The sequence below is a fragment of the Eubalaena glacialis genome, chromosome 12 (genome assembly GCF_028564815.1).
Source record: "Eubalaena glacialis isolate mEubGla1 chromosome 12, mEubGla1.1.hap2.+ XY, whole genome shotgun sequence".
Taxonomy (NCBI): domain Eukaryota; kingdom Metazoa; phylum Chordata; class Mammalia; order Artiodactyla; family Balaenidae; genus Eubalaena; species Eubalaena glacialis.
Genome location: NC_083727.1, coordinates 38,980,666 through 39,006,775, shown reverse-complemented (window position 1 = coordinate 39,006,775; position 26,110 = coordinate 38,980,666). Strand labels below are relative to the sequence as shown.

The 26,110-nt window shown below is 35.2% G+C and overlaps 1 protein-coding gene across 1 annotated transcript in view; it reads right to left on the bottom strand.

Moving 5' to 3' along the window:
- Positions 1-26,110, bottom strand: part of TRDN (triadin) — a 315,995-nt gene that overhangs the window by 198,473 nt on the left and 91,412 nt on the right. The window contains exon 10 of the mRNA XM_061207205.1: positions 7,653-7,730. Within this exon, the coding sequence (XP_061063188.1) occupies positions 7,653-7,730 (78 nt within the window). The remainder of the gene's footprint in view (positions 1-7,652; positions 7,731-26,110) is intronic.

The window sequence follows — 26,110 nt, the reverse complement described above, 5'->3', positions numbered from 1 at the left end:
CTTTAGCAATTATGCTCAGCCCTAACTTTTATTGCTAGTCTACGATAATGGACTGATCCTGGGACTGAGACACCTGGATTCCAATTTCAATTATACCACTGTTAGGACTGTGTTATCTTGGGCAATTTACTTGATTCCTCTGATCTTCTCTGTAAAATGATATAAATCAGATTCACTGCTTGGAATTGTTTTGAGGGTTAAATATGATTGTTTAAGAGAAAAGTCGCATAATTTTCCCCCGTGAGCAGTAGCCTCCTATAAGTTTTTCTTGTCTCCAAACCCCCAAGCCCCACCCCTCACCATCCACACTTTCTATAGCTGACACAATGATCTAAAATGCAAATCTAATCATACTACCCCTCTGCTCAGTTGTTTTAGCAGGCTCACGCAGTCTGTGAGGAGGTGTAAATGATTCAGTTGTGTGTACAAAATTCTTTAGGATATGACTGGGGTCCTATATTAAGAAATTATATAGAGTTTCACGTTTACTGACTAATGTCATTAATGAGATTACCATATTATCTTTACAGATACCAATAAAAAACTAACATAAAAATTAATGATTTACTATATATACAAGAGAAATTTCCTGATTAAAAAAATGATAATGATAATAATAGTAGCTAATGGCTGAGTACCTAATTGTGCTAAGTTGCTATATATACCTTGTTTCATTCACTCCTCATAGCAACTTTCTAAGTAAAATAGGTACTAAAAGTAGTATGGTTTACCTATATTATCAAAATTTATAATTAAAGGTCAATCCCATTAAAAATTACCCAAGGATATGAGTTTATTTCACCTCAAAACAAAGAAAAATATTGCATTGCCCTAAAGTTCAAGATTAACTGTGTCATAGAGTTAATGGAATAAGAACCTGGGCCAAATTTCAATTTTATTATTTTATGCTTTTTGCTTCTCAGGATATGTCTCAATGAAGAGCTAAGACAATAAAGTTCTCAGTTTAATAGAATTGTAAATAAAACGTTACTAGCTCCTGTAGAACATCGTCCTCGAATGCACCCTATGGTAAGAAATTATCTTATAATACGTTTCCTATATTGCTCCTTTCTCCTCTACACAAATCCTACCAACTTACTCTTTATGGCCCAAGGCAAATCTTGTGATTTCACCTCATAGCCTTGCTTCACTCGTATCTCATCTTCTTCCTAACTTTTATAGCCCTTATTATCTGTACCACGCACTTTTGAACTTCAGAAAATAATGCTTCATAGTATTATCCATTTCATAGGGACATGCCTGGTTGGCCCAAGTGTGACATCTCTATCTAAGCCATGGCCATACCTTCCTTACACATCTATGGTAGCTATTTAAACACTGTGCCAAGCCATGGAGTCTTCACTCTGCTCTTAATGCAGCTTACTACTAATGCACCAGCCTGAAAAAAATAAGCTTGAAATATCTGGGTGTGAAAGCAGAACAGACCATTTAAGTTCAGTCCCCACAGTTGACAAGTGAAGAAGTGGAGGCCCTAAAAAGTCAATCGATTTGTCAAAGATAATACAACTTATTAGTGTCAAAGTTGCAATTGGAAGCTGGGATTTTAGTCTTCTCTCTGGAGTTCTCTTGCCCACTGTTGGGTGATGGCATTTATATTATTCACGACTGCAATACTAAGTTAGTACCAGTTACATGTTTATTCAAGAAGATGATAGGGTATACAGTATTCATTCACCTTAATTTTTTTGGCTCCATTAATGCAAACTATATGTTTGTAATGGAATATTAAAAGTAATTTAAGTATAAGATATATACCCAATAAGAGATCACATAACCTCCTCTTTCCACATCTTTGCCACAATAGATGAGGTATGGCCATTTTACATTAAATGTCCAGTAATCACATGTGGATGGAAGTCTTTAATTCTTCAGGGATCAACAACAACATAAAATGTGGTGTTTGGTAGTGGGGGAGGGGGTTGTGTTGAATAGGAGGAAAGAAAAAAAATATTCCAGCGTTGTTGATTACAGAACAACAGGATGATATCCAGTAATCGTACTTGTACAAAGATTTAATGAAGCAGCTTTTTTGATGATTGGGGAGGGGATGGAAAATGTTGCCTGAAGCTGTCTTCTTTAATCACTGAGGACTCTCTCCAAGAGCAGTCAGGAACTAATCTCTCCTAAGAAATACAGTTCTGACAAACATTTGCTGATAAACGGGCTCTCACGCTAAGGGTTGAAACCACCTGTAATGTGAATATAATAAGGCACCATTTGATGAAGGGGGCGAGGTACTCACATAGATCTGTCTCATTTGTGGAATATATGGATACCTATAGTGGCCTTTTGAACTTGCAAGCCTTTCAACACCAGTGAGAGCTCACAAAAGACAGAAGAATTAATTCATCACAAAATTTAACACTGTTGTGAAAGATCATAAGAATTACTATTATATTGAAGGTGGCTCTCTATTTAAGTTAGTTCCAGTTATGTCCATAATCAAATGCAAATTGACAACAATGACCAAAATGATTGCCTGAGGTGGTCATTACACAAGATCTTTTCAATGCTATTGTAGCCAATTTCCCTGGCCAAACGCCAAACATATTCTAAAACATACAGTAGTAGGAGTCAAAAGAAAACAACTGATTTAATATACAATTAGTCTTTATATCCAAAGATTCAAAGCAATAGAATTTCATTATGGTGTACAAAGTGTCTGGTATGGGGAGAGGAGTGAAATTTAGGAAGGCCAGACACAACTTCCAGGCATTAGATAAGTGACCCAAGATAAGAAGTGCACAGATACTTAACAGAATGAAGCCAGTGTTGTGAGAAACTTATTGTTTTAAGTGCTATGAAAGCACAAAGGAAGCTTTTAAGGGCTTCAGAGATGTGTAGAATGCTTTCACCCATAACAAGGGCCATGATTTTTTTTAGATTTCTGCTGATAAAATCCTAAATTGTTTCCAATCTCCTGTGAGCAAACTTAATAATCTAGTCTATATATAAGCCCTCCTTTTCTTTAAAACATTAAAATGCAAAATACATTTAAGTTCCTACATTTTGACCTGTTATAACTGTATTCCTCAAATCAAAGAGCATAAGTTAGTGCCACATGTAAGTTCCTTTTTACATAATGCCATTTTCTTGCAACTTGGTCCTAAGGAAGTCCCAGACTAAAATAGTGCATCAAGGACTGTGCATAATCAGCCTCACTAAACACAGCTTGATTAATACTAAATATGTCCTAGTTCCTAATCAATTATGTTAATGAAGGCACAGGCAGCACATCTGCAAGCCCTGACAAAGCCCATGATCTCAGCATCGCCTGATAACGTGGACTCCTTGGGAAGCTGCTTAGTACCAGCACTCTCAGGGCAGACTGTGACTTTCTGCAGATAAAAAGTGCATACTACTAACAAAAGCCTTGTAATCCTGCAACATTGTTAGGTTATTTACTTAAACTGTAGTATTGGGCTCCAGGATGAAATGTCAAATAAAATTGCTCTTTAAATATAACAATAGAACCTAAGGGTCCCACTTAACAAATGACACATTCTTTTCCAAGTGACAGACTGATAGGCAAAACATTTGCTACAGGGTGGTTTATGAACCTCTTCCAGGAGGTAAACTAGAGTCAAACATTTGAATTATCTATCAAAATCTGCCTCAAAATGGGGAATTGGAGCTCCCTGATTTATGTCTGTCTCACAACAACAACGGAATTAAAATCTGATGAAACTTAAAGGTGACACTATTATTTATAGGCTATCTCTTGTTCTGTGAACATTTGGGCAGTGAGATGGTCACTTGTCAGTTTTTTGTCTAATTATCTCAAGTCACATAAGCTATTATAGTCCAAATGCCAAAAGAAATATAACTCTGATCTCTCCCTCTCTCTCTCGGACTATAAATTTTTTCCAAGTCATTTACTTACTAGCTAGATAAATGATACACGTCGGTAGTCAATAATGAGACTACTTAGAGTTTTTGTTGTTTTATTACCTTCAGTATAAGCTCAGTTATATGTGAGTTCAGTTAAGAAAAATTTTTTAAATATTTAACTCTTATCAATTATAAGCATGTACAGAAGATGATGCAAGTAGGGAATTTATGGTGTTGGAAAATCAGGTATCACAGAAATGAAAAAGGCAAAATCATTGATTACTGAAAAAGAAATATTTAAACAGCTTATTAAACTAAACAACTTAAATTATATGAGGCAAACATTTAAGCTGCTTTACTTATACATTAACTAAGCTTAGAGGTTACCAAGTGCTATGGACTGAATTGTGTCCCTCCAAAATTCATATGTTGAAGCCCTAACCCCCATGTAACTGGATTAGAAGATGATTCAACTTAAATGAGATCATAAGGGTGGAGCCCCGATCCAATAGAACTGGTGTTCTGCTAAGAAGAGGAAGAGACACCAGAGTGCTCTCTCTGCTATGCGAGGACACAGCAAGAAGGTGGCCATATACAAGCCAGGAAATGATCTCACTAGAACCTAATCATGTTGGCACCCTGAGCGGAGACTCCCAGCCTCCAGAACTGTAAGAAAATCAACTTCTGTTGTTTAAGCCATCCAGTCTGTAGTATTTTACTATGGCAGCCCTTGCAGACTAAGACACCAAGGTTGACCAGGAATTAAAGAAATTATTATGTTAAGAAGAAACTGTCTTTACATAATTGTCACACACACGAAGGAAGTCTGGACCCAAGCGAGTGAATGGGAGAAGGAGGGGTGAAAGTCAATGGAGACAGTGGGAAGCTCACCCTATCCAAGATGATCACATTCAAAAATCAATAAATAAAAGACCCGTGTGGGGCAAATAAATGTGTCTTTAGTTGAGCTGGATGGGAGACAAAAGTTTCAAACCTTGGACTATATCTGGACTGTTCTCTAAATATTCAAGAAGCATTGTTGATTTGGACTCTTGGAGCGAGACATTACGTGAACTTTTCATTAAATCATAGTCTCTAATAACCAAACAAATTCTGTTCTTCAGATTGGTATTGACACAGTACTAACTTGCAGATTGTATGGGATTTTTATTTGAAATTTGCAACTGCTAATTCATTCAATTTGTAGCTGACCAAATCAAAATATTTTACATACTATATAATAGGTTATTACAACTTACAAGTATAATGTAACCTTTCCCCCAATTCCCAGTGACATTTCTCTTGCTCTCTTTTGAGCCCTTCTACAATGCTTAGGTATGTGGCTTGAAACCTTTTGCTTTTTCCCAGACAACTAGCAGTCGGAATTTCTCCATGTGTGCCATTGCAGTCATTCTGAAGGACATTTGGCCAACAATAGGTCATTTAGGTAACTAATACTAACTTGAAAGCATTCTTAGGATTATTCAATTGCTCTCCACCTTCCTCCTAAATCACCTAGGGATTTACTATACAGATGAGGTCCTGGACCTACTGGTAGCAGCAGCAACACTTGGGAGCTTGGTAAAAATGAAGAACCTGGGCTTCCCCGGTGGCGCAGTGGTTGAGAATCTGCCTGCCAATGCAGGGGTCACGGGTTCGAGCCCTGGTCTGGGAAGATCCCACATGCCACGGAGCAACTAGTCCCGTGAGCCACAATTACTGAGTCTGCGCATCTGGAGCCTGTGCTCCACAACAAGAGAGGCCGCGATAATGAGAGGCCCGCGCACCGCGATGAAGAGTGGCCCCCACTTGCCACAACTAGAGAAAGCCCTCGCACAGAAATGAAGCCCCAACACAGCCATAAATAAATAAATAAATAAAATAAATAAAGGTAAAAAAAAAAAAAAAAAAGCAGAATCTCAGGCCCAGTCCCAAACCAACTGATTCAGATTCTGCTTTAAAAAAAAAAAAAAAAAAAATGAAGAACCTAAGGCCCCACCCTCGACCTACCAAATCAGAATCTGCATTGTCGAAGATCCCCAGGTGATTTGTGTGCACATTAGATTTTGATAAACATTGCTATGGTACTCCTGACTGACATCAGAACATGATACTTCTATCACAGAACTGCATGGAATCTAAAGCACAAAATGTCATGTCTTCATTTTACCAAAGTTGCTGATGTCTCAGAAGACATGAAGTTAGAATCCTCCAACTCCAAAGTCTGCAGAGTAATACGACAGAAGGATCTCTGGGTATAGAACTAGAAACCCAGGGCTAGAATCCCAGCCCTGCTGTTCACTAATTCAGCAAAAATAAACTGCAAGCTTAGGTTTGTTAGTCATTAATAATGTCTACTTTAAAGCGTTTTGAAATGTCAAATGTAAAATGCATATAAGTAAAGACAACATAATAATATTCTAAACAAATGTGAGTTGAAGAGAGCATAGACACAGGCATAATTTGGTCAGGATCTGGCCAGAAAAGTAGATAGAACATGCTGGTATTATAATATAAACTTAGAAAAACTTCACCTGCTCAGCTACTAAAATCCTTCCCTGGCTGCTGACTGTAATATAAATAAATGTATTGCCCGAAATATAAATGTATAGCCAATTGATTGTTGGGTCTGTGGTCAATGGGACAATGCATCTCTTACCAAGGCATTCAGATTTAATTTATAAATAAATAAATAAATAAACCATTTGAAGCAGGCTACCAAATTCAGATGTTTGGTGTAAAACAGTTGGATTTGTAATAATTTTTACACATAAACATAAATCAAAGTTTCCTAACATTTAATGTGTACAAGGCTCAACTAAAGAGTTTGTTAAAAATATAGATTTTCCTCTCTGAATTGCCAGATCTGATTCACTAGATCTAAGATGTGGCAGGAATATGCATTTTTTAAACAAGCTTTACAATTGATTTTAATGCTGGTGATCTACAAACTATTCTTTGGGGACAGTTGTGTTAAGCCAATAAAATACAGTTAAAGAAATTCCTCAAAGTTCATCAATATCAAATATAATAATAAAAATTGCAATTGTTATAGTTTTATTCTACATTTACAGCACCTCTCTGTGGCAGTATTATGAGTATCAGTATTTTACTAATAAAGAGCCTGAAAGTTTAGGTATCACATTAAGGTCATCCAGGTAGAAAAGGGCAGAACCAGAATTTGGACCCAGATCTGTTTGACTGTAGAACACGGGCTGTTAATCGCTATATTATTTCCAAGGCACAGAGTTACCACCATCTTTCTAAGAAACAAGAAATAATCAACAGGGCTTGGGTCATCTTTATAGGAGGGGTTTGGAGGATACATGAGATGAACTGAAAATCTCAGCCATTTTCTCGTAGTTATTGGAGACTCATTTGGGAGTGGGTTTAGGGGAGAGAAGATAAATAACGTATAGAGGAGAGAATAGGTTACATGAGTGTATGATTCCTGACAATGACCATATAATATTTTCTTGAGTTCTATGTACAGGAATTGCAAGGCATATCCTTGTCCATTTGTCCCTATACTTTCTGGCTTGATTTCCAGGGTATGAAGCTGGTCATCCTTCTGGAAGCTGATGGTCACCAATATAAAATCTTAGGAGGAAATTTTTGGTGTTCTAAAAAGGAGCAAACTGTAATTTTTTGGAAGAGTAAACTGTAGCTTAGACATACTAAAACTATTTGAGAAAATATGGATTTTGTTGTTGCCGCTATTACTATTTTGCTTTGTTTCTCTATATTCTATTTTATCTACAATAGAGATGATCTTTCGAAAAATAAAATAAAATACTTGCCTTCAAGAGTTGGTGATGCCAAAGTGGGTCCAGAAGCTTGTTCTGTTGGTAATGGAGGTGGTATGGCTGGGCTTTGTCCTGTGCACACAATGCAGGAGTAGGTATTGAACAAAAAGTATTAATAAATTTAATATACACAACTAAAATAGCTAGATCTGTCCCCAACATGCATAATTCATAATCCAAAGTATAAATTCATATTATTATGTGATAAGAAAATTGTTATTAGGTGAGATCTTTAAGTGGATACATACAAAGATTCAGTTATCTTCAGAGCCATTTCTGAAAATATTTCTTTTCTTAGATGTATACACAATGTCAAATATGTCTACTGGACTTCATTAATGGAAAACCTACATGCAATCAAATAAAGCAATTTATTTTCAATATGCACTTCAAATTATGGAAACTAAAATCACAGAAGCTAAGAGGAATCCTAATATATAGAAAAATCACCATTTTTTTCATTTAGCTAAAAATTCTCAAATGATATAATAAAGCAATAAAAGAAGGTTAAAATTCATAGGCCTTTTGATATTGAACAGGTACATTTTCTCCTGCCAAAATAAATGACCTGCAGTTAAATAAATAATGGGCCAAAGGGAAAATATATTCAGTTTTATAGAAACTTGAAAGCCTCCCTCAAATCTCTGGGCTTATTATGAACCATAAAAACCCACAATCGTTTCTGAGTACTTCCTTATCCCAAGTGATTTCTTTAATTAACCAAAACCATCCCGGCCATGAACTGTAAACATTAACTAACATATGATCTCATATGAAATGCTTGCAAAATGTTTTATCATTCATCTTCATTCCATAAACTCCTGCTGTGTTTCTTTTAAGTCCAAGAATCAACGCGGGCATATGCACCTTCTAAAATCTCACTGACAACTAGATATTATCAAATGTCAGCAGACCTGCCTGCTTACTGGAAGTCTTCCTTTTTTAGAATTTGTCAAAATTAGTTTGCTTTGGTGAATTGTGGATTAGCAACCTGAGTTACACACACACCACCTTCTGTGGTGGCGAGAAGGGAGGAATCCCAGGCCGTCAAGCTGAGTAGAAGAGGTTAGTCTCCACTCATCATAGGACTTTCTTCTAGCTGTTAGACCCATCCAGGTTGATTCTTGAACATGTTCAAGTATGCACAAAAGCAAAGCATATTGTTCCATGACATGCAGGTCATATACCTAGAAAAGTATCCATCCATATTAGTATTAATTATTTTCCTCATGAAAGCAAAGATTTGATGGAAACATAATGCAACATGGAATTTCCTTTTTCAGTAAGCAAAGAAAAGGTAAGGATTGGCACACTAAAAAAGGAGTTTGATCCACATTGTTTTTCCCTGGCTAACATTTATATAGTGCCTACTATGTGCCTAGAACGATCCCAAACAGTTTTGATGTATTAAGTCATTTAATCTTTACAAGATGCTTAGGATGTAGGTATAATTTTCATTTTGCAGTTTTAAACTGAAGTGAACAGGGATTCAGGTGCTCAGCTCCTAAGAAGTGGATTTGAGGTGCCGAAAGCTCCTCTCAGACTGCCTAAGGCAGGCAAAGGGTCATCACATGTAAGGGGTCATCGCATATAAGGGGTTCTGCAGCAGGAGAGAGACAGAGGCGTGGAGCTTCCACCCCAGTTTCCACCGCCTTTGTAAGTCAAATGGATGTATACTTGGGGAAATTCATTCCCAAATCTTTCTTGAGAGCTGTTCTTGAAAAACTGTTTCTAAAATAGGATGGTATTTTGTAGTTTGCAAAACCTAGGGAGAATCTATCAAAAGATTGAGGAAGGAGTCAATTAAATAACTAAAGCTTAAAATACAAGTGACCATGAATATACATAAATCGTTTCTAAATACTAAGGCTTTCAAAAATATCTGCATGGAATCCTGCCTGTTCAAACTAAACTGCTTTCTCTCTTATCAAATACTTTCTTGAACAGTAGTGATGTATAATCATAGTCTTGATAAGCAACTTAGGAATTTATTTTTAAATGTATTCAATTCTTTCCCCAGGGAATAATTCATAATTTAGACTACAAAATATTCTTATATTTTCCTGGAGGAACTATGAGGTCATTATTTTATATTTTTTGAAAATTTAGTGAGCACTTATTATATCCCAGCACTGAAGAACCATTAAACCCCAACTCTGCCTATAAGAAGTTCCCAATATAATGGCTAAAATAGACTTACAGACAGATCATTATAATACAGTGTGAAGATGGGAAATAATATACACAGAGGGGATGTCACAGAAAGATTCTTGCATTTAAAGGCCTAAAAGGAGATTCCCAGGTAAAGAATGGAGGAATAGAGGAAGGGATTCCGGACAGAGAGTATCTGGTGAAAAAAAGGCCTGGATGCCAAAATACATAGAACTATTAAAACGATCAAACTGGTGCTTCTGCAGCATAAAGTAAAATATCCAGTTTATATCAGAAATTCTTTACGACTGTAATCAGCGATATTACACTCCCTAAAATGGCTAACTGCATGATGGTGACGCAGTGGATGCAGTCGGGAAGTAGCACCACAAGAAAAAGAAAAAGCCAGATGTCCATTTGCCTCCATAGTGACAGTGCTAGGTAGCCCTGGCAGGGGAATTACTAGCTCAGGAAAAGTTTTTGTTTTGCTAGGGGTCACCAAAACAAATCAGGCATGTCATACTTGAGAATGACACATGACTCTTTAGTTCTGACTTATAGAAAAGCCTTCTTTTATGTTCAAATAATGTCAGAGAATGCTATTGAAATCAGAGACCATTTTGCCATATGAATGAATATATACAATATTATATAAAATTATATGAATATAATAATTTATGAATTTATATGAATATAATGTTATATTAATGATAGAATTTTATAATGAAAGCAAGGTTGTTTAGTATAAAGACTACATGGTTGTAGTCAAATAGATAAATATGAGAGTTTCAGCTCCATCACTTACAGTCTGTGTGAATTTGAAAATTTCATGAAGTACCCAAGCCTCATGGCCTTTATAAAATGAGGAGAGTTTTCAGGGCTGTTGTGAGGATTAAGTGATGAAGCATCTAACACATAGTAAATACTCAAAATATTCTTTTTCCTACAATGTATTTACAATTTATATTCCATCTAATTACACAAGACGACTTGAAACAGACTTTTGAAGTAAGAAAACAAAGACGTAACAACAGATAAAATTAAACACGACAGAAATAGCAGAACTCATTTACAGGAAAGAGGCTTATCATTTTATTAGGAATATACTTCTTTGGAATTCCTGAAGATTGTTACTCTCTGAAGAGAGAATTCAGGTTGTTGAAATTTACATTGGAACTCTAAAGGTGCCCTTCATTTTACAAGCTATTACCCAAAAATCCCTCTGACATTCAAACATAGTGAATTGGCTTTTTGTTCCTTGAGTGATTTTGGCTGGCTTATTTCCATAATACCTGAATTGCGTGTTTGTAAGCTGCCAATATTTTACTGTTCTGAGTTTTTTGTCACCCAAGTTGTTATGATTGTTTAGTCAAATTCCACTGGGGATAGTATACAGTGTGCATTCCTTCTAATATTCTAAGTTACAGATGTTTTATTTACTTTGCTAGAAATGATGAATGGAATTACTCAGAATCTCAAGTCAAGAAGGAGGCTGTGAGCAGAATTCAGGTAATGTGAAGGAAAAAGCAATTCACTATACTAAAGTTTAATTTACCTAGTTTTTTATCAGAGGAGATTTCCTGGTTCTAAACCATTTCTAGGTAACTAAAGTCTAGCAACTAAATCTTGAAACAAATGTTGAGGAGATTTTCTATGCGAATGCATGAAAGCTACTTTTTCCTTGGGCCTCCACTGCATTTTCCTGGAGGTATTGAGTACACCCAGAAGACTACAAACTCTTTGAAAGGCCTCCTGTGCTGCAAACAATGAATGGCCATAGATCTCGTGACAGAGAAGGTGTCACTCTAGTAAATGACTGCTGAGTTAAAATTCATTTACATCTTGAAAAATTAAAAAGTATGAATAATTACAAATTCCTATCCCAATTCATTCTGTCAGCATCATTAAAAGCATTTGTGAATCTGTGACTGAACATAAAATGGGAAGATCTGAATTTAGTAAGAAAATTATTGTCAAGTGTGTTAAAGCAATAGTATTACTTTTATTTATTGGCACAAGGTTCCTAGACTGACATTTTTTGTAACATGTAGAATAATATTTTCAAAGTTTAGAATTGAACAAATACTAAAATAAAATGAAAATACGGTTTATATTTTAGGCTGATACATGTAATTATGCTAGCGTCCTTATTAAAATAGGGACACGTTGATCTTCAAGTTTCCTTACTGAGTGTCTCTTTCTCTGCCTTGGATTTTTGGACCACTTACAAAATGGAGAGAAGGGACCGGAGGAATTTAGAGCGCCAACCACTCCTCCCTTTCCCACCCTATTTATTTAAAACAAAATTAAGACACCACTCATATAATAATCCCAGACTTGCGAATTTGACTATGAAATGAGGAATTAGGAATCTGAAGTTCAGGAGTTTGTATGGGGTGGATGGATCAAGGTTTTTACTCCAGTCACAGGCATCTTTATACCTCCCACTTATGTACTGATAAATTCTAAACATGTACTTTGCATCCCTTGCACTCAATCTTGTGAAGGGTATACATAAACAGGCAATCATCACTTAACTGAGGTCTCAGTTGTTTCAAGGTAAAACGAGAACAGTAATGTCTCTTCCAGCTGGGTTGTTGTGAGTGTTCCTGGGCATAACGGTACAAACGAAATCAGTGAGGGACCGTAGGGAAGACAAAGAAGGACCCTGTGGTTATGGAGCTTACATTAAAGATGAAGGGAGACAGGCAATAAACAAGCAAGACAGATAATTTCAGACCTCAGAAAGGTAGGGACATCAAAACAGAGTGGTGAGGCAGACAATGACTGTGGGAAAGAGATGACACTAAATTGGTTAGAAAAGGAAGAATGGGGTCAGTACTGAGCAGGACTCCACTAACCTATGAAGATTTGTGCAAATTAGAAAAAGTCTCCTTTCTGGGTATGTGCTGTCCAAGGTGGCAAAGTCTGAACAGGAGGGCTTGCTTAGTGCAAAATTAAGAGGCAGCTCTTCCCCTGGTCAGTCGCAGCTCCAGTCCGAGTCTTGAGGAGGAGAGAAGAGCAGGGGGCCTTTGTGTAAGTATACAAACTGCAGGACAAGTGCATAATGTATGAAGTGGCTCTGTCTCCAAGGGGGAGACACTTGAATTCTGACTTGAATACAAAGAAGCAAACCTCAGAAGAGGTCCAATAAAAAGATTCCTGGCAGGGAAAGGCAAGTCAAAATGCCCAAGTTAGGAGCCAGCCTGGCTTGCTTAAAGGTCATTGGTGCTGGAAAGCAGAGGCAAGCTCATATCAGAGCATTCTCGGCTGTTCCAGTGAGTTTGGATTTGTTCTAAGGGCAACAGTAAGCTTTTGAAGTGTTTTAGTATGACATGTAGGTTTTTAAAAGATCACCGGCTGCTGTGTAAAGAGAAACAATGTTTGCAGAGGAAAGGTTGTGAGAGGCAGCAGAAGATCAATTGGAGACTATTGAAATAACCCAGGTGAGAGATGACATGAGCTTGGTCTAGGCGGCTGCAGTGGAGATTCAGTTGTTTGCGCAAACAATGTACATGAGTACCTACTTAGTACTAGGCACTTTCCTAGGATATGGAGTTATAGCAGTGACCAATATAGAAAAAATCACCTATTTTGTGGAGCTGAGATTCTACTGGGCAGAGAGAAAAAATATCAACTAAATAAGTAAAATGGAAATAAGTATCCTATTAAAAATGTATCAAGGAAGGGTAATAAGGAATGCTATTTAGAGTAACGGGTGGCAGTTTTAAAGATATGGTCAATGAAAAACATAGAAATTATAGGTAAGTGGATGGACTCAGAGTACATTTTGACACAAACCCAATAGGATTTTTAAATGAATCTGATATGCTAAGTGAGGGAAAGAAATCAAGGATGACTGACAATTTGGCTTGAGCATCTGGGAATGAATGAGAAATGTAATACTCAGATAAGGGCAGGAAATTTCCTGTTTACTCAGCTAGATGCTGTTTATGGACTAATTACTTAGTCATTGTTGTCACTTGAATTATGTAGTTTTCAATTTTGCCAGAGGACTTATATAGAAGACACTGAAGTAGAAGCCATAGTTACTTTGTTGGATTATTGCAAAAATATATCATATTGGTAATTAATTTTCAAGATCTTTTTCATGATTTTAGAAAAATTTTAAGCAAATGGATTATTTAGTATAAATTGGCTATGCAACCCTACTACAGGGTGTTTAAAACACCATAAGCTTCAAGTTCTTAGATCAAAGAGCATCCTCCAGGACAAAATGATTCTACTGGAAAGGTTTCTTTGCATCCTGATAAAAAGCTTCCCTAATATTTCCATGTGTTATTATATATTTGCATATATGCTTTGATGAAAAGCAACGAATAGTAGCCAAATACATATTTCATACATTCTTCTGATTAAAAATGATAAAGGTAATATTAGTATGTTTTCTTCTTCATCTCCAATTTATAAGGTAGAAATAATTCTTCCATGGAAAAGCCAACTAAAGAAAGGAAGTAAGATTGATTCAAGATCATATCATTGTTCCATTTATCCTTGTACCTTGATTTTGACAGAATACCTGATGTCTGGGACTTAACAAAAATAAATGCACAGAATCATAACCATAGAGTTTTGGGGTGTGGAAGAGATCTTTGAAATCAGCTATTCCAACACCCTAATGTTTCAGGTGGAAAAAAATGGCCTCTAGAAGGAAAAGTGGCCTAACCAAGGTCATGCTTCAAGAGCATTTAAAAGTTTTCACTCCATTTCATTTTTCTATTTATTGAATATTTATTTGGAAGGTGAAGATAAATGCTTATTATTTTATCTATTGTCATAAATGACTCATAACTCTTAGAAGATCTTTAAATATTCACTTCCTAAGATGAAAAGTCTCACGGTTTTCTTCAGCGGTACATTCTATTTAATTAGATACTAAATTGACCTCAAGCACATTTAGTTACCTGACCTCATTTTGACAATTCTAGATAGACTGCCAAGTGGAAGGTTTTCAAGACTTTCAGAATGACTATTTCTTCACTTTTCCTAAATAGTCCCTTCTAGCTATCCAAATTATATCTCTGTCAACCCCAGAGCAAATCATATTTATACATAAGGTGAGGCAATAGGCAGACAGTAAAGATGGAAGAAACAGACAAATAGGTAATATGAATTGTATGTTTTCCTTTCAGTACAAAGGCCAAAGCTGATAGGAAAAGAGATTAATGAGGCATATTAGATGGACTGCAGTCTCAATTTATAAAAATAAAAACTACCTCATGTACTTAGGATGCAAATATCCTACTTGCCATGGAGTCATCCAATGAAATGTCTTTTATCTCTTCTTTGATTCCCTTCTACCCACTCCCTTCACAACCTTTATGCTCCCAGAGTACCCAGTGTACACTTTATTGTCTGATTCTCAATACATTTGTTTATTTACAAGTCTGTGCTGGGATTTTTTGTTATTGTTGCTGTTTTTGTTTTTTTTATCCTCATTAGACTATGAGCAACTTGAGAACAGAATCTGGAATGCCAATACATATTTGGTAAAGGAAAATGAATAAAGGAGAAAATGAATGATTATATGAATGAATGAATAAATGAATGTTGCTAAATGCTACTCTGTTATACTGCTTCTAGAGTGTTTGAATATGAACAGAGCAAATCACAGTATTTTTAGTTCTTGGTAGAGTACAAAATAGTTTCAACAAAATATTAAAAATAATAAAATTTTACTTATTTATTTTTTGGTTTTTTATTTTTCAATTATTTATAGTTCCAGACCAAAGTATTCATTTTCTTTCTGTGAGACTCTTTACCAAGTTGTTTATGAGTACCAATCTTTCAATGAAAGTGAAACATTAACATTTTTATCCACGATTAGTGGGAAAAACTGAGCTGAAAGTTCAAAGATGAAGAAAGGTAGCTTCATTAGTTAAACAGCTCAATCAAAATATAACACTTGTAATATATTCTGAATCTACAGTTACCCTCAAGTGGAAAGACTATGAAATTACCCATTGTGGTATATTTCAAGCTTAAAGAATTATGTCCCTACATATGTAACTTGAATAGGATTTTAGTGCCAGAAGAAACAAGAATTTACTGAGAACACTGAAACCCAAAGAAAATGAACAACTTGCTAAATTCACCTAAATGACCCATAAGTAGGATCCACGAGTGCGGATTCCCAATGTAGTGCTCTGCACAGCAGCATGTTGTCTTTCTGTTTGCATTTATTTTAGAGATAGCAAAGAAGGACAAGCAATGAACAAAATATATGATGAAATCTAGAATAATGTTAAACAATTTCAATTCAGTACAAATGTTATGTTGTTATATTATGCTTTAGAATTCTATAGTCAATGACATTCATAATAATTAAAAGAAAATATATCTTAAGTGCAGTATTCTATATTATGGCATAATGATATTTTTAATGGATGTTTTAATCCTTGTTTCATTTGAAGATGATTTGAAATACAAATAACACATGTTTTTGACCATCAGTTATGTCAATTCAATTTTCGAAGTTACAATTAATTCAAATTAGGTCTCTGAGATGCTGTTCTCCAATGTCAAACATGTTTAACATTCTTTATCAAAATGGAGATGCCTATTCTCTAAGTGAGTTGAGTGACAGAAGTATAACAGTGGCTTATCTTATTAGAAATCAATTTTTTACATGACATATATTCAAAATATTATATTTATGTTTAAAATTTTAAGGACATAATTGAATAGAATTAAAAACGGATAATTTTTAAGAAAAATTACAAAATTTCAATAAAATTTTGAGTTAAAAATCTCAAGTTTTATTTATATCCCTAAGCATGTCCCTACCCCCATCACATGCTAACTTTCTGACTAATAAATAATGAGCTATTATTCACTTAATTTAATTGATCATTGCTACTAAAACAAAAGTATCAGTTCTAATAAGGTTGTTGTTTACCAACCAGGTCATTATAACATGTCATATCCCTAAATATGAGTACATTCAATATATCATAGCTCTCAAGTCAAAATTTAATACTTCAGGTTTTATATTTGGTTTTACTTTTCAGAGATCCAACACACTTTATTGATTTATTCGAAGACTGAAAATCAAGTCACAACAAATTATTGATCATTGGGACTGTGAGTAGCAAACAGAAAGTTGAGAAAATAAGAGAAAAGATGGCTCCCAAGACAAAATCATTACATTTACAAAATGCATTAAAATAACTTTAAAGTAGAGTAACAAATTCACTTCTTAAGAGGTAGGAGGCTTGACATTTTTGTAAACTATCTAAACATGGAAAATAAATAATGTCTCCTTCCGTCTCGTATCTTTTCTGGTTGTTTGACTTGAGGATTCTACCAAAGATGTTATTGACAGAGAATAGCTGGCACAGTCAAATGCTAAATCAATTCCTAAACTACTAGAATCTGTTGTTTTCATTCTCAATAACATCAGGGCCTACCAACAACCTTAGAGATAAATCTACTCTATGTTCTCTTCCATCTCAATTTGCTGTCACTCTAACCACGAAGGATAAAATTCACCTAAAAATCTAATGATGGAATTGGATGATATTTTATCAGGCCTTATGGCCAGCTTACTAGACACCCAGGAAATTTAAAAGTAAACCATAATCCAAGATTCCTCCAGCAATTTTGGTGAGAAGCCATCTGATCTCCTGAGTATGGAATCACAGTCCACTCTGCTTACACTCTCTATACCAGATTCCCTTCACTGACAAACCAACAAAGGCAGCTAATAGTTAGCGGCAGATTGCCTGCTTCCTTTGGCAGTTGTATTGGCAAGATTTAGGAGTACATGTCAAATTTACACTATAATGGAAACAGAAATTGTGAGTTTGTTTTAAATTACATCACTCAAAACAGAGTAAAGGAAGGGAAAAAGAAAACCTAAGAGGCAGTGACCCCCTTTTCAAAAAATATTTATAATTCTCCCTATAGTGCTGGAGACAATATCCATCTATCTGAGCAAATTCTGCAACTTCCTCTAGGTTCAGTTTCCTAATCTATGAGGTGGAGAACTTAAACCCACCTCCTAGGTTTTGGTGAGAATTCAGTGAATTCCATGTGCAGCACTTAGCACAGTGCCTGGTACACTGTTAACTCTCAGTAAGTGGTAAATCTTTTCCATCGTCAATGTTGTCATCACCATCTCTAATAGTCCTCAAAACTCTTTTAAGGGTAGACACAGAATAATGTCTGGATGACTTCCTGAGTTTTTCTTCAGCTCTAGGCAAGCCATGTTTTTCAAGGTTCATTGTGTATTTCCTTATCTTCAGATACAGGGAGGTACTTTTTAAAGCTATTGTATGGCATTTGAAAAACAGTGTTGCTTCTCTTTTATACAGAGATCTCATACATACAAAGTAGAATCAGTCTGATACCTTTCAACCACCCCCTATAGCTATTTCCACACCACACAGAACTTGGCAAAGGGAAGGGATGCTGCCATTGTCCTATCCTTTATATACACCTGTAGGAAAATTTCTTTCCTTTTTTTCCCCCATATTGTCTCTAACACATGAAAGTATTCCATGGTTACAAGCATTTCAAAGAGATATGAAAAGGCTAAGGAAGAACCTAGAGTCAATTAATAAAGAATCTTCTGGTTTTGGAATTTACCTCAGGAAGAGAAAAAAGGGGTTGACATTTTGTTTTAGTGGAGAATTTTCTACTGGGTGCTTTAATAAAGATGATAAAACTCCATATCTTTTCAACTACAGGCAGATAACATAAATTTCAATATTTCAGTGCTTGTGCTTAATAGATAAAGGATAAAATGGGGACATGTTAATAATTATTATGTAATAGGCTTAACACCACAATTAAATTCACAAATATATTCTCACCTGAACGACACATCTGGAAATCATCCAACTTCTCTTCCTGTTTTAAATTGTGTATAATTGATATTATTCTGTCATTTAAAAAAATACACACTGCTTATCCAGTATCTGCCAGGAGGCTATTTATAATTTACACAAAAAATAATCCTCTGGGGAAAAACCATTATTAATGTAATCATTGTCCTGAATAATAGAAAATGAAAAAGGTTTACATCTTATGTAAACTCCATATAAGAGAAGATTAAATCATCAGTTTGTTTTTCACCGGATGTTTCAATATGAGAGTATTGGTGCTTTTTCTATGTCTATTTCTAAGAGATTCCAGTTGTTACAAACCTTGTCTACCAAACACATGCTCGTTACCTAAACAATGTGAGTGGTTGCAAAAAAAATGGTTTATAGGTGACAGTTTTTTCTTCAGGAGAGCACCATGTCAACCACAAAGCAGAAATATTGAATAAAAGAGAGCAGTGCGGATTTGAGAAATGTAATATAAATAATTAAGTGTGCATGACAAAGGACAGACACTAAAGTATAACGGGGTCTAATCTGGAAGGACACAGTGCGGTATAGATGACAACTACATGATGAGACGTTACTTTGTTCAGTTTTTCTCCTGTATTTATTTCTCACTAGGTATTGTAAATAAAAAAGTACACCTAATTATATCACTACCTTTTCCCTCTTGGGTTGAAAAAATTGACCACCTAAATAAGGATAAATACTAAACTCATCGTAAGCAACTAATAATAACAATCAGAATAAAGCTGAAGATAAATATTGATGAAATACTAGGACCTCACCTTTATCAAGCCTGTTCCAGCCTCTGCGGCTCTTTCTTCTCTAGGTGTTTATAGTGAGTATAATCTGCATCATATAGTTTAGTCTTTAATTAGTACCTTCTTCCACTTTTCTCCCCAAGCTTCTTTATACTGTTCATTGTTTTATTTGTAATAACTTCTGACTAGATCATCACCTCCTTCTACTTTGTAACTCATGTTACGACCACCAGCATTGAGTACATACTAGGGGTTCAGTAACTGCTGGGAGACTGACTGATAGGATGACTTTCAGCATATCAACTTGGATGTTGATGAGGAGATAAATAGGCAAAACATATTATCTTCAAATGTGGAATAATTATTACTACTATGTGGGAATAACAGTATTAGCGCCTCAACATAGAATATTTTAGAAAACCAAAACATAAAATACATTAGGCTAGAATAGCAGTCATAGAACTGATCAAAAAATCCTGAGTGACTGGTTGAACAGTCTTCAGCTTATAACGTTAATGTTAATATTGCAAAATTCATTATTGTCTTCATCTTGCACAAACATCCTATACGGGAATAAAAGCTATGGACAAGGAATATTTGTTTACCAAATTAGGTCTCTCTGAAAGTAGCGATATCAAACTACTTAGTTTATAATTAGTTATATCAAAATAGGCATGGGGCATACTTATTTCTATGTTTAAAATAGGGCTGCTTTTAGAAATAAAAAATAAAATAAGACTTGCTTAAGAAAAGGGTTAAGAACTATGCATTTAGTTGAATGGTTAGAAAGCCCTAAATTCCCTATTCTTTATCTTCTGGGCCACCCAAATGAACGTTAGAATAGCACTAGGGGAATATATTTACATAATCACTAGAATGCTTTTTTAATCTGCGCTCTTGCATATAAACGACAGAGAAGATTATTAAAAGACATGACACATTAATAAATAACACCTAATTAGTTTGATAATTCTTTGATTAAGCCCTAATTTTCCTTGCTTCTCATTCAGCAATTCAAATTACTCTGTATTATTTGTTCCTTTTCAGACTATTTTAGAACAAGCTTTGAATAGTCCCGGTAGGCTACCTGAGAAGGAATTTATTCTTATCTGACAGCAGGTCCATGCCATTAATAGTGACAAGGCCAGACCAAAACGACACTGTAATGAAAGTTCCCTCACAGCAAAGACATTCCTCTAGAATCTGACACCTCTTTCAAAAGGGCTGGAGACAAAATTCTGAGAAAGCAAGAAAAATGAAATGTTAGGTCTTCAGTTCGTTCTCCTTACATGTACAAAGAGAAAGTAAAGTGATATGAACATTATACTGTGGGGAGAGAATTCTTCTTATTTACTGGCCTTCTCCCCAAACCTAATGCCCTTTATCACAGTGAAGCTGACTGAGAGAGTGGTAGCAGCAGCAGAGGAATCATGGCCACTCAGAAGTGCTTGGATCTATTTCTGCACATTCTAGCTATTTATAATGACTAGAATGTTTAATGGATTGACTGAGACAACTATGAAAATTGGATACATTTATCTTAAATAGATTCCCCATACTTCAAATAATCAGAAGGCAACTTTCATGGGGCCAAGTCCAGGAACTATGCATGCCCGTAATGAAGTGTAGGCTCTCTCTCTTTTTTTCTCACTTCTGTGTAATTCTATATGCTGCCTGCAGTTTACTGACACACACAGCAAACCCAGCTTTGTTAATTCTGAGCCTCCGTCTCTAGAGATACTACCAATAACTCTTTTAAGAATCTTTACACAAGGCCTATTTGCAATGCTTAGAAACCTGTCATCTTTCTAAATAACAAGATTATTTCTAGGAATGAATAAAGAGGGCTGCTCTGGGATGATCATCAATAATTTTTTTCAGTGACATAAATATTATACATCGTGAATTCAATTCAATAAACATAGCATGTATCTGGCAAGGTATGAGGCAACAAGGATTTAAAGGAAAATGTTTCTTGAAGGTGTATATAGGGCAGTAAAGGAAGACTTGCTAGGGAGAGGATGATAATAATATATGGTAATTAAATCGGAAAGATAATAAGAAGTGGTGGGTAGAAAACCATAATTTTGCTATATTTGAGCACCACTGCTACCACTATACATCTAAATAGTACATATTATAGTCAGGTAGTGTTCTAAGTATATGTGTCTATGCATGAATTATTCCATTATTACCCTATAAAGTGGTATCTATTATCCTATTTTAAGGAGAAGTAGGCATCACACATACTTGTTCACTGCTATATCTAGAGTCTAACATGGTTCGTAGAACTCATCTAGATGACACTTAAACCAAACTCATTAATGCATATAATGCAGGATTTTTTCATATGAACCTCCATATAACACTATAAATTATGTATTATTATCCACATTATATAGATAGTAGAACCAAGGATAGAAGACATCAGATGACTAGAATGGGCAAAATTGGTCTAGTATGCTGTTGATGTGGTCCTAAAAAACTAAGCACTTGGAAAGCTTTGGCCTTTCAGTGCACTTTGACCATCTGCTCATGTATTCTGCAACAATCCCACTATCCGCCTCATTTGACAGCGGAGGAAATGGAGACTTAAAGAGACTGATTAACTGGACTAAAGTTATAATTTCAAGCAAGTGTCAGGGCCTAGATCTGAAACCATGCAGTCTGGCTCTGGAGTCTGTATGCCTAACCACCTGTTCTCACTGCCTGTAATGTTCATGCATTAAATGGCTACTTCTGAAGAATCAAAATAAAACAATGCAAGACAACAGAAATCAGCCAAAGAAGAAAAGGAAGCAATTACTGTCTGTTAGGTTATAAACAGGTCTGGTTCTAGCACTTTCCTTAATACACTGTGGTTTTGACCAAGAGTCACACATATTTCACTTTTCTTATTTATATCTAGACCTCATTTAAGTTTCTACCTCTTGTGTGAACTTAAATTGTCAAGATAGTTTGCAGCATTTTGAGTTGCAATATTAATTTCTTAAGTCACTTATACACAGTTCCCATCGCCACCCCCATGAAAAAATGGCATGTGGAATGTGCCCCAACTTCCTTCCAAACCACGTTTTAGACTCAACAGCTTTAGCACTATTCCACAAATTTTCTTGTTTTCAATACCTTAAGCAGAGGGCTGCCTGATCACACTCTCTGAAATACTGGTTTTGTGTCATTGTCCTACTTTAAATCTTTCAAAGATTCTCTTCCATGCCAGATATCAGCCGTGCCTGATTGACCAAGTGTCTATAATCTGTCACCACAAACATCACTTCTTATGCCCCAATATTTTCTAATCTTAATTTATCCCCTATCCAGTCTGATATCATCATTGTCATATAAACATATCAATTTCACATGCCCTGCTATGTCCTCATTCATTTTCTCTCTCATTCATACACAAAGCAAGCCATATGTATTCTTCAGCAGTTAGTCAAATACTATCCATTTTTCAAGTTCTAGATGCACATTATCTCCCCTGACACCAGAAATCACGGATGTCTCTCCTCTGAAACTTGTAATATTTAGTGCCTGTATTATGCAATCTCTCAAGTTTAAACTTTTTTCTACTAATTAGTTCCTTTCTTCTCTTTCAAATAATCATCCACACCACTTGTTAAAAGAGAGATCATCTTTTAGTATTCTTATGTCCTTTATTGTGCTCAGTTTGGGACTGCTGAGCACGCAGAAGATACTCAGTGCTTGTACTTTGACTTATTTCACTCTGTCTCCTGGCAACCTCATCTCCACCACTGACCTCTCCCCGAAGCTCCACACTTGATTCTCTAACTGCCTACTTCAGAGCTTTCTGTGAGAATTAAATGAATAAAGTATGTGAAAGTATACAGAATGAACCTTAGTATTTAGCAGATGCTTATCAAATGACATCTGGATTGGAATTTTCATTTATTCCCCTTTTGCAACTGAGTACCATATGTGGCTTTAAGAATAAGTGAATTCAGTCTCCTACTTCTCCAGCTCTGCCCACTCTAGTGGGCACTCTCTTCCTTTACTTCCTATTTAGGGCATCTTTTTGGGTTTTCAGGCCAACAATCTCTGAATAAGCTTTTACTTTCCTTTCCTGTGGTATCAATATTAATAAATCCCATAAGTCTACTTTTGTGATTTTTCTAAAATCAACTTAGTTACCTTCATACCACCTCCCAAGGTCAAGCTTTACTTCCTCTCCTCGGACTTACCCTAATTGGTCCTTCCTATTTTATTCTCTCTGAACCACCTTGCACAACGTTTCCAATCTTGTTTCTCTTTCTAGGTCCCTGAGTGCCAATCAGAGTGAACCACTGACAGTTCCCTAAGTCTGGGAAGCTGAGAGGTTTCATCTTAATCCTGAGGGCCTTAGAATTAGGCAGACCTGGGTTTAAATTCTCTGTCCACACAGTGTATGACCTGGACAAAACACTTGAACTCTCTGCCTCAGTTCTCTCATCTATAAAACAAGGATGATAACACACTACTCTCAAAGTTTTATAAGGATTAAATAAGATTTAGCAAAAAGTAAATACTCAAGAATTGACAGTCACAAAAGAACATTTCAATATATTGTGATTCTGTGCCTTAATTATTATCGCTTCAGCCCTAAATGTCTTTATCCTTAACTTGATATAGGCATATCCTACCAATTTCTCAAGGTCCATTTCCATTTTTACCTCTTCCATAAGATTTTCTCTGAACTTTCACACTAGGAGCACTATCTTTTTTGCAGTAAATTTCCATAGCAAAAGAGAAAGCAAAAAAATTTGGGGAAGGACATGTGCATATATTATCATTTTAAGAATCTTAAGAAATGAATTTTATAAAGAAATTCTCCAGACTAAAGACCCAAAAAAAAAACCCCACAGCAAAGTATTTAAATCCTGGCTTGTGTGGCCCCCCACCTTTACATTCTCTCCATTGGCTCCCAGTGTACTATCTGGGTCCACTGAAGCCAATCTTAGTTTTTTTGTTTCTTTTTTGAGCTATTCTCACTATTTGTAGAGACTAATATTCCTTGTCTTATTTTTTCTTATAGATCTTCCAAAGAAGATCTATAATTAATTATTTTTAAACAATAATTAAAATTAATTATTTTTAAACAATAAAACTCATTCTATCTTGTAATTATCATGTAGCACCATTGGACAGTTTTAAAAATCACACATTATGGGATATTCATGATCTTATTTTTCTCATATCTTGAACATTTTCTATTTCATCAACTTAGGAATTATTTCATCATTACTCGTCAATTATTCCCAACAATGCTAAGGAGAAAAAAATTTAAGAAAATAGAATAATGATGGAATTGTCCAGAAGGATGATGTAGTTGTAAGATAAATCATCATTATCTCATCATTCAGTTTTTTCATTGTGTTGACTAAAGTTTTGCATCATCATTCAAGACGGTATAAAGCCTGGAGACATTTTTACGGTCTACTTCTAGTTTCATTTAATACAGTTTAGAATTTAGAGTTTTTATTTTCCATCCATTACTGCAAAGAGAATAATATTGACACACAAAGCTTTTTAAGTTATTGGGTGAATCAGAAGATGAATGCAAAAAGACAGACAGCAGTACACTAAACCTTAATGATTAGGGTGAAATTGAAATTGACTGTTCAAGTGAAATTTTAGACTATGAATCTTCACATGACAATGAATTTTCTCAAACCCAACAATCAATGAGTGAACAATATATTTCAAAGGACAAAAAGGGAATATGGTATTCTCATCCGGTTAGTTCTTCAACTGGGACTTTATCATGCAATATTTTGTGGCAAGAACGTGAAACATCTCATTTCGTTAAAATGTTATGTTATAGTACTCTTTCGTCTTTTATAAAATCTGAGTGCCAAAATTTATGTTCTTTAAGTGTACAAATGCTAAGGAAGTCAGAAGGATTAATAATGTATAAATTTTTAAATTATTGGATTTATCATTCTTATTGTTTATAAATCTAAAAATAAAAATGTTTTACAATTATGGAATCAAGATGACATTGTCTTTTCAACAAAATTATGAGCCCTCAAAAATTTTAGAAATTCAACTGTTGCATTTTGATGATGCAAGTTCTGAAAGAATTTGAAGTAATAACATCCTAGAGTCTATTAAAGATGTGTTTGAAATCTGGAACTGGTATCTACAAGGTGGATACATTGTAGGTTTATGCATGATAGTTGACCAGGGGTTTTAGTTCCTTTTGGAAGATGTTTCCAATTTGGAGTGTACACACTTTCAAAACCAGGGAATTGATGAAATAAACATTTAACTTTGCTATGTTTAAGTTTTTATCACAATTTTCACCATTCCTTTAATCTTACTTCTGTGAACAATTTTTAAATGATTTAAACTATTAAAAACATTAAGAGGTCCAGAGGATAAGTGGAGATAACTATTTGTTGTAGTATCCTGAGATTAGCTTGTACATTTTCTGAACCTCTACTGCATACCTATCAAGTTTTCCTTAGTTATAAAATTATTTGTACTATGTCTTATCTCTTTTCTGGATTATCAGCTTATAGAGAGGATTCAACAAATGCTTACTGAGTAAACATCAAAACTCCCAAAGCTTTTGTTCTGTGAAAATAATTAGATGTTTGGAACTAAAGTGAGTATGTTTTTTAGGAGCAGGATTTTTTGGAGAAGAGTAGAGCAAGGCTAAATTTTACCTAGTCTTCTCCAATACAGC